The 16887-nt window shown below is 42.3% G+C and overlaps 1 protein-coding gene across 2 annotated transcripts in view; it reads right to left on the bottom strand.

The window, feature by feature from the left end:
- Window positions 1-16887, bottom strand: part of GPD1L (glycerol-3-phosphate dehydrogenase 1 like) — a 62336-nt gene that overhangs the window by 34100 nt on the left and 11349 nt on the right. The window contains exon 2 of one of the 2 annotated variants that reach the window (XM_031009540.3): window positions 6148-6325. The exons of the other annotated variant lie outside the window; for it this stretch is intronic. Coding sequence (XP_030865400.1) covers window positions 6148-6325 — 178 coding nt within the window. The remainder of the gene's footprint in view (window positions 1-6147; window positions 6326-16887) is intronic. 2 annotated transcript variants of the gene reach the window in all.

Genomic DNA, 16887 nt, shown 5'->3' with positions numbered 1-16887 from the left:
GGTAGGGAATGTGATGGTCTCTAGGACAATGTGGTTGGGGCTTATTCTCCTTGGTGGAATACTTAGGGTTTAACCCACAGAAGCAATGTGTACAATGCGAGCTGTATTTTTATGGTGTGCATGGTCCATTCACAGAACATTATTCCTCTTACACAGTATCAGAACAAGTTCTTATCAGCTAATGAGATCATGTGAATCTCATCTTTCAGAATAAAACCTTTTGCTAAGCCCCTACCCGATTTTCTGCTCTGAAAATAATCAGGAGCTGCTTTGGAAATGGTGACTGATTTTGTGAGCCTCCTGCCAAAACTCTGAAGGTGTCCATCATTCCAGATTCTGAAATATGCCGGGAAGCACAACTCAGAACAACAGGTCTTGCCTTTCAATGGCAAGTAGGACAAACAACCCAGAACGAAGGCATCAGGGCTGGTTTGCTTAATGCCCAGACTTTCAGGAGCCCAGTGCTCTTAGTCTAAGTTAATAAAAACCTAATAATAAATAAAAACCATTGGAAACAAAGCTGGTGAAGTCTGTGTGGACAAGTCTGAAGGTTCTTTTGTACTTCCTGGATCCACCATCACTGTCCACAGTGTGTGCTCAATGAGCTTTTACCTGTTAGCAACATCTTATCTGCAGCCATCAGAGTGGGCAAGAAAAAGACCTCCCTTTCATCATCACAGACTGATCTCCTCACCCTCCAAAGATGCTATTTTATGGTCTTTAAAACCAATTAGGACTAAAATGCTTTCTCCATTCATTCATGACTATAAATAGGCTCACTGGATCAAATCTGAAGAAAAAATCTCTAAGTAGGAAAATAAGAACAGCTTCTCCCTGCACCAGAAATAATCACTATCAATATTTTGGTACATTCCTTCCAAGGTCTTTTCGAGCCTACAGAAATGTCTAAAATTGTATTTATAGAATTAAAGTAGTATTTTATATCTTTTTAATATAGTATTATAAGAATTTTCCTGTTATTCAAATGAAGACTTTTCCCCCTAAAATCCATGAATCTTACTACAAACCTTTTTGTAGCAACATCATAGTAATGACAGATAAAACAAGGATAAGCCAAATAAAAGATACCAAGGCTGTTCTCATTTTTATCTAATCTCTTAGGGCCACTAGTTATTTCTACTTCAAGTCTGTATGAATCTACATGCTGAAACAATTCTGGTTCCTAATGAGAATGGTGTGGTTTAACAATGGTCCAGCTGCCGTGGCTGCACGGAGCATCGTGGCCGGGCTCTAATGCCAGTCAGCTAACCGGACGCCACGGCAACTCACCTACATTATCTGGGGGATGTGTGTACTCAGATTCAAGACAATACCAGGAGTAAAACACATAGCAATGTCATACCTGGGACATAGTAGAGGCTCAAAAATAGCGTAATTTTCCTCTGTCTCTTCATCTCACTTGCAGCCAAGATCTCAGGTGAAATTCACATACTTGGCTCTACATGCAGAAACATGACCCTCAGACAGAGGACCTTATCTGATGATTATTATGTAAACATGCCACTGCTGGTAAGTAAGGCTACTTCTGGAAAAATAGCTATCCATTGCCTGGATTCCCCAGTACAACACCAATAATATCAATTTATTATGTACCCCCATGGTTCCCAAAGCATGGCTCCTGAACCAACAGCATCCCCATTACCTGGGAACTTGTGAGAAATGCACATTCAGGGACCGCACCTGAAACCTACTGAATCAGAAACTATAGGAGTGGGCCCACATATCCCTGGGAAGCTCTCCCAGTGATCTGATGAACACTAAAATTTGAAGATCACCAGGGAAAACTACTCCTCTAATGAAATCAAAGAGTTAAACCCAGGGAGGAAAGGAGTAACACTGAGGCTTTGCACTGAACTGATATTTTAATTTTCAGAAGGCTTTCAGCCTTCTGAAATAGGTATTACCCCAACCCTAGTATCCAAATGTAAATGATTAATTTTTTTTTTAAGTCTTGCCCTAAACTTATTTCCCATGTGATACCACCTAAAAAGCACTGAAACAAAACTCTTCATCCTGGTTTGTTCTTCCTCACCACTTCCACTATCCTTGGCATTTATTCAAACCACAAATAATGCCAGGCACTATTCCAGGTGCTGAGGAGACATTAGTGAATAAAGACCTATGCAAGAAACTATACTCAAAGAGTTCACAGCAGAGTAAAAAGGTAAACATTGGACTTCATAATTAAAAACTTTTGTGCTTCAAAGGATATCATCAAGCAAGTAAAAAGAAAACCCACAGAACAGGAGAAAATACTTGTGGAGAAAGGGGACCTGTATCTAGAATATATAAAGAATTTGTATAACTCAATAATAAAAAGACAATCCATTTTTTAAATGGACAAAGGATCTGAATACACATTTCTCCAAAGATATACAAGTGACAATAAGCACAAGATGCTCAACATGGTTAGCCATCAGGCAAATGAAAATCAAAACCATGAATGAGATACTCGCTAGGATTAAAAAGTCAGATAACAGCAAGCACTGGTGAGAACGTGAAGAAATTGGAACGTTCACACACTGTTGATAGGAATGTAAAATGGTACAGCCACTTCGTAAAACAGTCTGGCAGTTCCTCAAAAAGTTAACTCTACTCCTAGGTATACACACAAAAGAAATGAAAACATATGTTCATACAAAACATTGTATATAAAGGTTCACATTGTACATAAAGGTATTATTCATAATACTCAAAGAGTGGAAACAGCTCAAATGACCATCAACCAATGAATGGGTAAACAAAATGTGGGACATCCATACAACAGGATCGTAGTCAGCCATAAAAAGGAACGAAGTATTGATACATGCTACAACATGGATGGAGCTTCACAGCATTATGCGAAGTGAAAGAAGCCAGTCACAGAAGACCGCATATTGTAAGACGCAATTTACATGAAATATGGAGAACAGGTAAATCTATAGAGATAGAAAGTAGATTAGTAGTCACCTGGGGCTGTGGGACAACTGGGGAAAACAGGAGGTGACTACGAAAGGGTACAAGATTTCTTTTCAAGGTGATAAAAATGTGTTAAAATTGATGGCAGTGATGGCTGCACAGCTATGTAAATATACGAAAAAAGCCACTGAATTGTATGGTCTGTGGATTATATCTCAGTGAAGCAGTTTTTTAAAAAGGAGGCAGGAGATGAGAGGCAACGGCAACTATATTTCATGGGGGTGCTGGAATCTAAATCCTGGTGTCACTGGCTGAAGCTGGAACAGGGAAGCAAAAGAGTCCTCTACCTTGATGAGCTCCAAACACAGGCTCTGGAAATAGAGCTAGAAACCAGGATCAACCATTTTGCAATTACAGAAAATAATGAGCATTCTTTTTTTTTTAAACAGAGCATTCTTTTTTTTTTTAGATGGAGTCTTGCTCTGTTGCCCAGGCTGGAGTGCAGCGGGGCAATCTTGTCTCACTGCAACCTCCGCCTCCTGGGTTCAGGCAATTGTCCTGCCTCAGCCTCCTGAGTATAGCCGGGATTACAGGTGTGCACCACTACACCCGGCTAATTTTTCTTTTTTTAGTAGAGATGAGGTTTTGCCATGTTGGCCAGGGTGGTCTCGAACTCCTGACCTCAAGTGATCCGCCCCCCTCAGCCTCCCAAAGTGCTGGGATTACAGACATGAGCCACTGTGCTCGGTCCCAAAGTGCTGGGATTACAGGCGTGAGCCACCGCACCCGGCCTTCAGAAAATAATGAGCATTCTTTTCATTCGGATCTAAAGGGAAATCGCAAACCCAGACGGGCTCAGCTTTTAGTGAGCAGGCAATGACATGGTGAAGTCACTGTAACAGAAGGCTCCTATGTGGGAGGGGCCACATGATGAGTGTGGACCTGGGGAAGGGTCAGGTTGGCAGCAGTTTGGGAGTCTCACACAGAAAAGGCTCAGTCTGAAGTCAGCACATCAAATGACAGCATAAACAGTGAGCTTGTGTTGACGGAAATGCAACAAACCTCTCCTGCTTGAATTGGAAAGAAAAACAATGATTAAAAACTGTACTTTTAGGTGGCTACCTGAGGCTGGAGGGTGAGGGACTGGGGACATATTGGTCAAAAATTTCACTGAAACAGGAAGAATAGGTTTGAGAGATCTATCAGACAACAACAGGGTTCTGGGAGTGAATTCTCCTGCCTCTGTCCACATCCAGTGACCAGGGGTGGGGTGGTGGAGTCAGTCGAGTGGGGGGCAGGCTCTCTCAACTCCTCTATGTCGATTCCTTCCCTCCCACTCTCCCTGTTTGCAGCACAGGCTCCAGCTTCACAGAACCACTCAGCAGATTCACTTCCCCCAACATTCCTCAAATATCCACTGTAGGAAAAGCACTGTGCTAGGGACTGTGGGTAAATGAAGAACCAGAAAGCAAGGTCACACACTGAGGGCACGTGGAGGTAGACAGACAGGTACACAAGGGACTGGCGCCAGGCAGGGTGGGAGGAATGTAACAATGAAGCATGTAGTTTACCAAAGGGAAGGGGCAACCAATTCTGATAAAAATGAGAAAAGTGAAGCTCAAAAGAATGATCTGCCCCAAGAATGGATTAGAGATGACCCCACAGGCCTTCCATTGCAGTGGGAACAGCTACCTCTTTTATTCTCTCCAGCAGATATTTGGACAACTTAACTTCTAAGCTCACAACTCTAAAGGTTCTTCTTCCCCCACCAACTGCACCAAGAATAACTGTAGGGAAATGCTGGCTCACCCAAGTCCAGAGCAGAAAGTCATCATTGTCTAGAAGGCAACAGATTCAGCATGCTCAGGGATGTGTCCACCAGGAATCAATCTGAACCGTAGCCCTTAGCTGTGTGACCCTGGACAAGTTCATTAGCCTCTTTGAGTCTTGGTTTCCTCCACTATATAATCAAAATAATCACCCTAATAGGAAAACCAGTAGTATCAACCTAAGAGGGTTATTGAGAGGATTAAATGAGACTAAATGTATTGCATAGCACAGTGCTTGACACTAACGAACACTGTAACTAAAACTTCCCCACATTTATTGATTTAGAGATCGGTCTCCCCTGCTCAGTTCCTTGAGGAAAGCAACACTGTCTTATTCCTCTTTCTGTCCCCAGCACCCAACACGGTGCTTTGCATGCACAGTGCATGCTCATAAGGTTTGGTGAGTGAATATATGCAGTAAAGGATATTTCGTTAACAAAGGAGATGAGCTTCTTGGGTTAACCATAGGAATCAGACAGCCACAACTGTCTGTTTTTCAAAGAGATTATGATAGAAAGCCACAAAGGGGTGAATCTGACAAGAGAAGAAGTTCATAAATTCCACTCAGACAAGCAGCAGGGTACACCCTTTTCACTCCCCAAGCTCATTTCTTTCTTCCCCCACAAGTCAATAGGAGGAGGTCAGGCAATAACCTGTATTTTTCTCTCCCAGACTTAATAAGCTTGAATTTAAACTGTCAGTCTTACATTTTCCCATTTTCTTCTATCTCCTTCTGTAATTTAGGCCTTGACCCTGACTTTAATTACAGACCATTGCATTAGCTGTCCTAGCAAGCTGATCTCATGCACTTAGGGTACAGCAGGAGCTACTTGGGGAGCACGAGCAGCCTAAGGCAAGTTTGTTAGTTCCAGACGTGGCTGGCACTTTGAATGCCAAGGAGGAAACCTGTTATGGGCTGTACCTCAGAATGTGACTGTATCTGGAAACAGTGTCTTTAAAGAGGTAATTAACTTAAGTCATTGGGGTGGGTCTTTATCCAATATGACTGCTATCTTTATAAGAGGAGATTATGACAGAGACAGGATTAGAGGGAAGACCATGTGAAAATACAGAAGATGCTATCTATAAGCCAAGGAGAGAGGCCTCAGAAGAAATTAACCCTATCAACACCCTGATCTCATGCTCAAAACCTCTAGAATTATAAAAGATAAATTTCTGTTGTTTAAGGTACCCAGTCTGGCACTTTGTTAAGGCATCCTTAGCAACATAATAGGAAACCCATTTTCAGAGTCAGGAAGACCAAAACCAACCAACCAATTGGTAGTGGAAAGGAACTGGGGAAAAGGGAAGCAGCTTTCCCAGTTCCAAAACCCAAGTGCTGCTCAGCCAAGCATAACTTGCAGAATGAACCAATGTACATTTCACCCCAAAGTCTTACCACATTTTCTGGCAGCTTGTGTCCAGGAAGATATTTTACATTTTCATGGTCATTATTTATGATGTCTGTCAGTTTTCTGCCATTAACTGTTTCTTCAAAGACCCACATCTTGACTGTGGAGGCAAATTTCTGAAGTTTCTTGACATTATTACCAATTATTTTTGCAACAGCTGAACCCCTACAAAAGAAACCGTGGAAAAGAAAAACATAAACTCACTTGGGCAGGAGAGAAAAAGCGTTTGATTAAAATTCAGAAGACTTGTGTTTTGATTCTGATTCAAACACTGAGCCTACTCAAGATGTGACGTGTATCAGCCCCAAGCCATTTGAAACTTAGTTGTTTTCACATGGAATACCACCGCCTGTGACTGGGAAAGCACCAGAATTTGGCTTAAGGTCAAAATGCACCACCCCTTGAAACTAGTAAGAATCAACCTATCTTGGAAGACAACGTCACAGGCAGAAGAGAAATCCACCCCAAAGCATGATAATGACCCTAGAAAGTCTTGAAAGGATATTGAGATGTACCTGTGGTAAAATAAACTGTGTCTTGATGAACTGGAACAGGTGCAAAGCAGAATCACAAAGGAAAGACAAGAACCTGACTGGATTCCAGAAGAGGAGCAAAGGGAGAGCACAGGGCCCAGTTGTTGAGTACTTTGCACTCCCTCCGCCCTGCAACCAAGCCGGCCTCTGGCCCCCAAGCTCCCTTTTCTCTGCATCTCTATTTAGCAAACATGTTCTAGTGACGGCTCAGTCTCCCACAGGCTTTCCTACAGGGGACAAGAATGACCCTGATTTGTTAACATCTGTCCTCCCAACAGCTGTGCGGGTCTGCACGTGGTTGCTGCAGCAGAGGAGGTTGGACCAGACACCTGTGTCCATCTCACAGAAGCTGCTGATGGGGCCATGGTGGGCACTTGATCCTAGCTGAGCCTGTCAGCTTTCCCCTCTGGACTTTCAACTGAGAAACAGTTTGTTTCTTAGATGACTTTCCTGGTGTGAGGAGCAAATGAGAGAATGCAGTAAAGAGCATCTTGCAAATTCATGTGTTAGGGCAGTTGCTACTTTTTCTCACAATTATTCTCAAGACAAGTTGATGAGATGGAGTAGGGGGTGATAACAAAAGGTGGGGGCAGCCAAGTGGATGCAGAACATGTTTGAGACATTTATTTTCATCCCTGGATGAATCTGTTATTCTAACCCAAATATAACACATCCCAGCATATAAACCTGTATGCTTTAACAACCACAAAATTTCAAATAATTCTAACAGATTATAAATATTGTCCCTTTCCTGACATAGAAGGGATAAACTGAACCAGTGGTTCTCAACTTTGGCTGCACACAGAGTTACCCGGGAGATTTAAAAATTCTGAGTCCCAGACCACACCCCAGGCCAATGGAACTGGCACTTCCGTGGTGGGATCAGGCATCTGTACTTTTTAAAGCTCCCTGATGACTTGATGTGCAGCCAGGGCTGAGAGCCACTGCTCTGCACAATGATTAGAATTCTGATGCCCTCCTCCCTCACAAAAGAATAGCTGTAGATATCAAGGCTATGCAGCTGTACCTGTGAAATTCTTATTCTATACCAGCAGGACAGGTTATTAGAAAAATACCCATTAATCTAATTCTCCTACTGATACTTTGTAGAAGGGAGGCCAGGAATCTCCCACCATCACTACCACCTTTATTCTAATCTTGGAAACAGCTGCTCACGTACTCACAGGGAGATAAAGGCTGTGGTTCACAGTGTTCCCTGGCATCAAGTAACTTTCACAAGGTCATAGAGAACAAGTGTGGTTCTGGGGGACTGAGCATCAACTGACGAGGGACTGTGAGACACCAGGAATCTAAGTCTAGTAAACCAAGTGGAAAAATAAATCAGAACCAGGAATCCCTCCCCATGATGTTACTGGAATACACTTGCTTTCCCCTTTACAGCTGCCTCTTGGGGAAGCCAAACATTTGCAACCAGAAGCAAACCTGTAGTATCTGCTGCAATGAGTTGGGAATATTTATTTATTTATGTATTTATTTATTTATTTAATTTATTGATACAGGATCTCACTCTGTCACCCAGGCTGGAGTGCAGTGGCGCAGTCACAATTCACTGCAGCCTCGACCTCCTGGGCTCAGGTGATCCTTCCACCTCAGCCTCCTGAGTGGCTGGGACTACAGGCACATGCCACCACACCTGCCTAGAGTTAGGAAAATTTAAACAAACATTGGTACCATTAAGAACTAGGCCCTCCAGACCATGTCTGTACGTCCTTTGGGATTCAATGGGGCTTAAAGTGACAGGATAAAAAATTAATAAGGGGAATTCCAGTTATTTTACTCTTGGGGGGTCATCAAGACCTCATTCTACCTCATTCCTGGTTTCATCAATAATTTCAGTCATTCACTCATTTATCTCAGTCATCAAATATTTACTGAGCACCTACTATGCGTAATGCATTGGGCCAGATGGTGGTAATACAGCAGGGGAAAGGCAATGTGTTCTTTGCTCTCAAAAGCTTACCACCCGCTCAGAGAGATAAATAGCTAAAAGGCATTCATGATGCTGTGTGTGGTAAGAGGTGGAAGAAAGTGGAAGCAGATGTGGTTAGAAGGGTAAACTGCAGTGGACTTCAATACAGAGGAACCAACTGCAATACATGTTGATCCATGACAAGTCTCCCAGGCTCAACCTTCTATTAAGAGAACCATAATGGACAGCCCGACCCAGGGTGCAGGGAGAAGACATAAGGATGGTGCTCAGGAAGACCAAACCCCGCTGAGAAGCAAAAAAGGCTTCGCAAATCAGGGCTGGGAAGAGCAGACACAGCAGTGCTTTCCACCCAAATACTCAGCTAACTGCAGACACATGAGTGAGCCTGACCAGCTGATCCATACTCATAAGCAATCATAAATGCTTGTTATTTTAAGCAGCTGAGTTAGGGGAGAGTGGGCTGTGTTGCAGCAAAAGCTGATAGATGCATAAATACAGCATCTTTGACACAACTAGAGGCCACTCCAAGTGAATTGTTGGCCAAGCTGTTGGATTTGCCACCCAGGGATTGGCAATGTGGTGGGAGGGATTGAGGGCTGGGGTAGTGTTCAGTGCTGAAGGAAGGACTGTGGAATTAAATTCACATATGGAGAGGAACAAAACGATCCTAGTACCTTAAGGCCTAGTTTTGTTCTCTATATATAATTTATACAGTAATTTTTTTGGCAAGGGTGGCGGGGAGGCAGGGCATGGAGGAGGAGGACCAGGACTTAAAACACTATATTTTATTTTGTTTTAACCCCCTTTGGCATACTCTCTCTGTTTGTTTGTTTGAGACAATGTCTTGCTCTGTCCTCCAGGCTGGAGTGCAGTGGTGCAATCATGGCTCACTGCAGCCTTGACCTCCCAGGCTCAAGGGAATCATCCCTGGCCTCTCGAGTAGCTGGACTACATGTGTGCCACCACGCCCAGCTAATTTTTTAAAAAGTTTTTGTAGAGATGAAATCTCTCTATGTTGCCCAGGCTAGTCTTGAACTCCTGGGCTCAAACGATCCTCCCACCTTGGCCTCCCAAGGTGTTAGGATTACAGGCGTGAGCCACTGCACCCAGCCCAATCTCCATGTTGAACTCAATATTTTCTCTGTTGTCCACTTTTATCTGTGTGGTTTATAAAAAATCAAAAAGTATAACCCGCACCCAAAATTCCTTTGTGCCTCTGGAATGGTACTAGATGCATTTGTCCCAAGTGTTACCTCTTCTGACCAATGTGAAAGAGCAGTTCATTTTTCTTGTGGATGAAATAGAGCAAGGAAAGTGTTTTGGAGGAGCCAGAGGGTTTTGAAGGGAACAGAGTCTACTTATAAGTGACACACCCTGTTCTAAAGAAATGGGCCGGGCGCGGTGGCTCACGCCTGTAATCCCAGCACTTTGGGAGGCTGAGGCGGGTGGATCACAAGGTCAGGAGATTGAGACCATCCTGGCCAACACGGTGAAACTCTGTCTCTACTAAAAATACAAAAAATTAGCTGAGCATGGTGGCGTGCGCCTGTAGTCCCAGCTACTCAAGAGGCTGAGGCAGGAGAATCGCTTGAACTCGGGAGGCGGAGGTTGCAGTGAGCCGAGATCATGCCACTGTACTCCAGCTTGGGCTACAGAGGAAGACTCTGTCTGAAAAAAAAAAAAAAAGAAAGAAAGAAATGTGACCGGCCAACAGAAGGCCAGTCCAAAAATGTACATAGATATATTAGAGCTGAGCTTAAAATAAAAGTACTGACTACAGTCCACAAAGGTGGTTTGCATGTGAACAGGTCATAGTTGGGGACCTGCGGCCACACTGCTGGCACTCTCCATGTCTCAGCTGCTTTCTGTAACACTACAAAAGCATAGTCAGGCATAGGTCTTTTCTGTCTGTCTGTCTGTCTGTCTGTCTGTCTATCTATCTATCTATCTATCTATCTATCTATCTATCTATCTATCTATCTATCTATCTTTCAATTCCTGCATATCTATCTCTCTGTCTATCTACCTGCCTGCCTATTTTTCAACTCCTGCATATCTATCTATCTATCTGTCTGTCTGTCTTTCGACTCCCGCATTTTGAGAATCGAGGGCACAGGTCTTCACATGGCTGGGTCAAGGGCATGAGCAGCCACCTCCACATCAGGCTCAGCTCATCCATCTATAAAATGATGGGGGGGGGTCAGGTAATCTTTAAGGTTCCTTCCAGGTCTATGATCGAATCCAGTGCTTCCCAAAGTGAGAAATGGGTACTAGGGATACACACGAAACCAAATGACACTGAATCACTCGTGCTCTTTTCAACTCTCATGGTCCTGAGCGAGTGCAGAATGTCTCGCTGCAGTGCCATTAAGTGGTTACCATCTCTCCAGCATGTGCTAATTTCCCTTCTTCACAAAGTCTGAAGAGGCCTCAGACTCTGAGCCTTGGCAGGTAGTAATATCTGGCAAGAATTTTATAGCACTGCCTTGTTTTCATTCTACTGGGTTTTGTTGTTGTTACCTTCTACTTGTGATATTTACTATAGTGGTATGAAGTTGTCTTTTAAAGTAAAATATTTAGGCTGGACACAGTGGCTTCCACCTGGAATCTCAGCACACTGGGAGGCTAAGGAGGGAGCATTTCTTGAGCCCAGAAGTTTGAGACAGCTTGGGCAACATAGTGAGATCCTGTCTCTACAAAAAATAAAAAACTAGCTGGGCATGGTGGCTGCACCTGTAGTCCTAGTGACTCAGGAGGCTGAAGCGAGAGGATCAGTTGAGCCCAGGAGGTCAAGGCTGCAGTAAGCCATGATCATACCACCGCGCTCCAGCCTGGGTAATGGCACACAACCCTGTCTCCAAAAAATAAATGAATAAAAATAAACTTTTAAAGAAAGAATAGCAATCAAATAATACTATAGCTATGAAGCAGATAGAGCCAAAGCCATAAGGGTGCTGCCTGCATGATGCGTTTAACCCTACCCAAACTCTTCATCTTGCAGATTAAGATGCATGAGACTCAGTCATGTTCACCTTGCATCCTACAACCAGGTATGGCCTCCAGGTGGGTCTTACCTGGGGAGAAGGTTGGGGAGCCTTCCAGGCAGAAGGAAGGCCCCTGGAGCAAAGGTCAAAAACTAGCTAAGGCAGAACTTGGAGGACTCAGGTCTGCTGATGGCCAGTCCTGGGTCTTTACATAGATGTATAAAATTCTATTACCCATGAAATAATGAATTGTCTTAAGTCTTAGGCCTTAAAATATACACTATTTCACAAATCCTGTAATGCTATGCAAATAAAATTTAAAAGGAACTTGAGTAGATGGGTACTTCATATAAGATTTCATTTAATCTTTATTACAGCCCATAAGAGAGGTGCACATTATCCCCATTTTACAGATGATGAAATTGAGGACCAAAGAGCATAAATGAATTACCTAAGTCATGCTGTCCATCTACAGTTAGCAATTCAAACCCAGATCTGAGTGTCTCCAAAGCCTAGTGCAGGCTAGGCTGTTGCTAATTCATATTTGCCCGATTTGTAGTGTAGAATCTTTTATTGAAAATATTTATTGAGCACCCATTAATTTCAGACACCATGCTGGGTGCAAGGGATACAAGGGAATAAACGCAGACAAGTCCCCATCCTCATGGAGCTTGGAGACTGGTAAAAAGAGATTGACGCCGTTTCAACAACCACAGAAAAAAATGTAACTGTACTGCCGGGCATGGTGGCTCACGCCTGTAATCCCAGCACTTTGGGAGGCCAAGGCGGGCAGATCACGAGGTCAGGAGTTCAAGACCAGCCTGACCAACATGGTGAAACACCGTCTCTACTAAAAATACAAAAATTAGCCGGGCGTGGTGGCATGTGCCTGTAATCCCAGCTACTCAGGAGGCTGAGGCCAGAGACTCACTTGAAACTGGGAGGCAGAGGTTGCGGTGAGCTGAAATCACGCCACTGCACTCCAGCCTCGGCAACAGAGCAAAACTCTGCCTAAAAAAATATAGAAATATATATATAGAAATATATATAGAAATATATATAGAAATATATATATAGAAATATATATATTATATATAGAAATATATATATTATATATAGAAATATATATATTATATATAGAAATATATATTATATATAGAAATATATATAGAAATATATATATTATATATAGAAATATATATATAGAAATATATATAGAAATATATATATTATATATAGAAATATATATATAGAAATATATATAGAAATATATATATTATATATAGAAATATATATATTATATATAGAAATATATATATAGAAATATATATTATATATAGAATATATATATAGAAATATATATAGAAATATATATAGAAATATATATAGAGAGAAATATATATATAAAGAAAGCCTAGCCAGGGCAGAGCTCTGAGGCTTAGTGGGCCTTACCCGGGGAGGAGACTGGGTACCTTCCCGGCAGCAGTAAGGCCCCTGGGGCAAAGCTCACTCATAGCAGGTGGCATGGCCAACAATAGGCACAGATTTTATCTAGAACCAACACATCCAGAGAGGAGAGAAAAGAAGGAAGAGGAGACAGGTTAAGGGAAGGAGAGAAGAGGAGACAGTGCAAGAGAAATGGAGAGGATCAGGGAGACTAAGGAAGGAGAAAAAGAGGAGGGAGGGAAGGTGGAGAAAATGGCGTGGCAGGGGCAAGAGGCAAGGAAGGGACGGGGTGGGCAAAAACAGCACTAATTTGGTGCGTACCAGGTGTCAGGCACTGTTTCAAATACCTTACCCACAGTATCCCTTTTAACCCTTCTGCTCTACGGCCCTGAGTCCCAGCTGGATGGACACCCGCCTGCAGGAGGTCCTAATCCCCAGCTCGGCAATGCCCTCCCCGCCTCCACCCCCAGCTAACCCTTTGCCATTCACTCTGTCCACAGCCTTCTCCCCCCTTTCTCTCTAAAAAGGTGTAGTATTTAATTAGGCTGGGGAGGTACTACTTCAGCCAAGGAATGGACGCCTGTTTTTAAATAAAAATAAAAATTTCAGAACCCTCTAAATTTATTATGCCAAGGGGGAAGTTAGGCCTTGGAGACTGGGTTATGTATAACTCGCATGCTTGCAATTCTGCTTCACTCTCTTCCCCACTGTTCTTGACTTCCTCATTGTAAATGACTAGGAGAGACCAGATCTTCCTGCTTCTAATTGCTGATCTTTGTTGTACATTAACTGCCTCCTTCATTGTCCTGTACCTAACTCGCACCAGATAGCGTCAGTCCAAGACCCAATGATGGTTACATCTACTGTGTGGAATGTTAAATATATCTCCCCCACCACTCAAAAAGACCACCTTGACTAATCAGATCACTGTAACTATGCATTAAGCCTTACATACAAACATGCTGAAATCCTGTTAAACTTCCCTGAACTTTTTCTATATGAACACTCTCAAATTTCTTGGAATCTGTTCTTTCTGGGCAGGCTCACTTGTTTTTGTTTGTTTGTTTTTTGTTTTTTTTGAGACAGAGTCTCACTCTGTCACCAGGCTGGAGTACAGTGGTGCGATCTTGACTCGCTGCAACCTCCGTCTCCTGGGTTCAAGCGATTCTCCTGCCTCAGGCTCCCCAGTAGCTGGGACTACAGGCACGTGCCACCACACCCAACTAATTTTTGTATTTTTAGTAGAGACAGGGTTTCACCATGTTGGCTGGCACGGTCTTGATCTCTTGACCTTGTGATCCGCCTGCCTCGGCCTCCCAAAGTGCTGGGATTACAGTTGTGAGCCACTGTGTCCGGCCGGCAGGCTCACTTTTAACCTTCGCACTTAATTAAACTCTCTTTAAACTAGATTCTGACGTTTTTGATTATTTTAGGTTGACACTATCAAGTTGGGCCTAAAAACATGATGAATTTCTTTGAGGCCAGAAAGGACCCTACAGTCCATCCTTCTTTTTACTATGGAGGAAGTGGAGGTCCAGGAAGAATTCACCATCAGCTAGATTCTCCACATTCCATGCCCCCATCTCTTCCAGAGCTGACCCGGGCTGGTTCCATGGGCAAGAGGGTGGTCCTTTGTGGTTTAAATAACATGTACTTTTTCACTCATAAGAGCAATACATGAAAAAAAATTATGAATAATCTCACCACCCAGGGAGAACCACTATTAACATTTTGCGTAATTCTTTGCAGTCAAAGGGCTTTTAAAGAACAACCAAATGCCAGAGTATTAGATGCAAATGTTAAAAATGAAGTATTTTAAAAATAGATTCAACTTGGTGAATGTTATTTGATCTCTACATAGGGAAGCTTTCTAAGCTTAAAATCAAAGAAAGAAACCACAAAGGAAAAAAGATCAATATGAACAACTTCACTTCAAAGAGGAAGGAGACTGAAAAGGCTTTCTATCAAAATTCAAACTGCAGGGGAAAATGCTTATGATAGAATGTTACATTTAACAAAAAGGATGTAAAATTGTACATACCATATGATTGCAAGTGTGCAATTAATAAATAATACCACCTCAGATCCACTTAGATGGCTACTATCAAAAACACAGAAAATAATAAGTGTTGGTAAGGATGCAGAGAAATCAGGACCCTTGTATACTGTTTGTAGATTTGTAAAATACTGCAGCCACTGTGGAAAACCAAATGGCAGTCCCTCAAAGAATTAAAAATAGAACTAACATATGATCAAGCAATTCTGTTTCTGGGTATATACCCCAAAGAATTGAAAGCAGGGTCTCAAAGAGGTATTTGTACACCCATGTTCACAGTAGCACTATTCACAATTGCCAAAAGGTGGAAGCAACCCAAGTGTCCATCAACTGATGTATGGATAAGCAAAAGGTGGTCTACACATGCAATGGGATATTATCCAGCCTTAAAAAGGAAATTCTGACACATGTTACAACATGGATGAACCTTGAAGACATTACGCTAACTGAAATAAGCCAGACACAGAAGGATAAATAATGTATAATTCTATTTATATGAGGTACTTAGAGTAGTCAAATTCATAGAGACAGAAAGTAGAAGCGTGGTTTCCAGGGACTGGGGAAAGAGTGGATTGAGGAACTGTCGTTTAATGAATATAGAGTTTCAGATTTGCAAGATGAAAAGAATTCTGGAGATCTAATTCTTTTCAATATTTTCATTGTTTTCAATACGAACAATGTGAACATTCTTAACCCTACTAAACCATATGCTTAAAAATGGTTAAGGTGGTAAATTTTATGTTATGTGTATTTTGTCACAATTAAAAACACACACACTTAAAAAGGATGACAAGAAAACACACAAGAACAAGCATAAGACCCAGCCTATGGTCAGATCCTATTAAAAGTGTAGTTCGTGGACCAGCAGTCAATATATCCCTGACAGCGTGTTAGAAATGCTGAACCTCAGGCCCTACCCCAGACCTGCTGAATCAGAATCTGCTCTGTAACACAGTCCCCAAGAGATTCACATGCACATTGAAGTGTTGATATAGTAGATGCACAACAAACATTTGTTGCATGAATACATCCTTTCTTGTTGGTAAGTTTACAAGCAAATGTTATTGTGTTCTTCATACTTGCCTATCTTTTCCAAATTTTCCCAAACAGGCATGTATTTGTTTATTTTTTTATTCTGATTTTAAATCATTTCCGTTTAGATATTTTAACAGACCCCGAATCCAAAGCAGACAAGTTTCAGCAAGTCCCAAGGCCTGTTAGCCAACCAGAAAATAGAAACTATGGAGGTTTAACTGAAATCCACAGATGCCCCCTAAGTCTCATTTTAGTTGATACTTATTTCAATATGTTTTCAGAGCAGCCAAGTAGGAGCAGTTTGGGATGGACCACACCTCTGTCAGCCTGTTCAAAAATGGCTATCCATGACCTGGTCAGCCATGCTATCAACCCCATACACCATGGAAACAATGTTCATCTGAGTGAACGGAGGAATGGTCAGTGATTAATTCAGATCAGAATCAAAGACACAGGTAGCAGGAGAATCTACCTGCCCACTCAGGAGAACAACACACAGGGTCCTGGAGAATGTCTAAGTCACAGTCTCAAATTGCCTTTAAGGACCACCAGTCTTAAGCAAGGATGGCAGAGAACCAAACTGTCCACGGTGCTTCAAACAAGCATATTCTACATCCTAGCACAAACTTTTTAGATAAATACATTCTGCAAGCCCATCTATTGATAATGGAAAGAACCATGTAGTGCAAATTCTAACAGCCACCTGGCACTTGGTCTCTGTT

The sequence above is a fragment of the Gorilla gorilla genome, chromosome 2 (assembly GCF_029281585.2).
Source record: "Gorilla gorilla gorilla isolate KB3781 chromosome 2, NHGRI_mGorGor1-v2.1_pri, whole genome shotgun sequence".
NCBI lineage: Eukaryota > Metazoa > Chordata > Mammalia > Primates > Hominidae > Gorilla > Gorilla gorilla.
The sequence above is the reverse complement of the archived record's forward strand: the minus strand, read 5'-3'. Positions and strand labels throughout refer to the sequence as shown.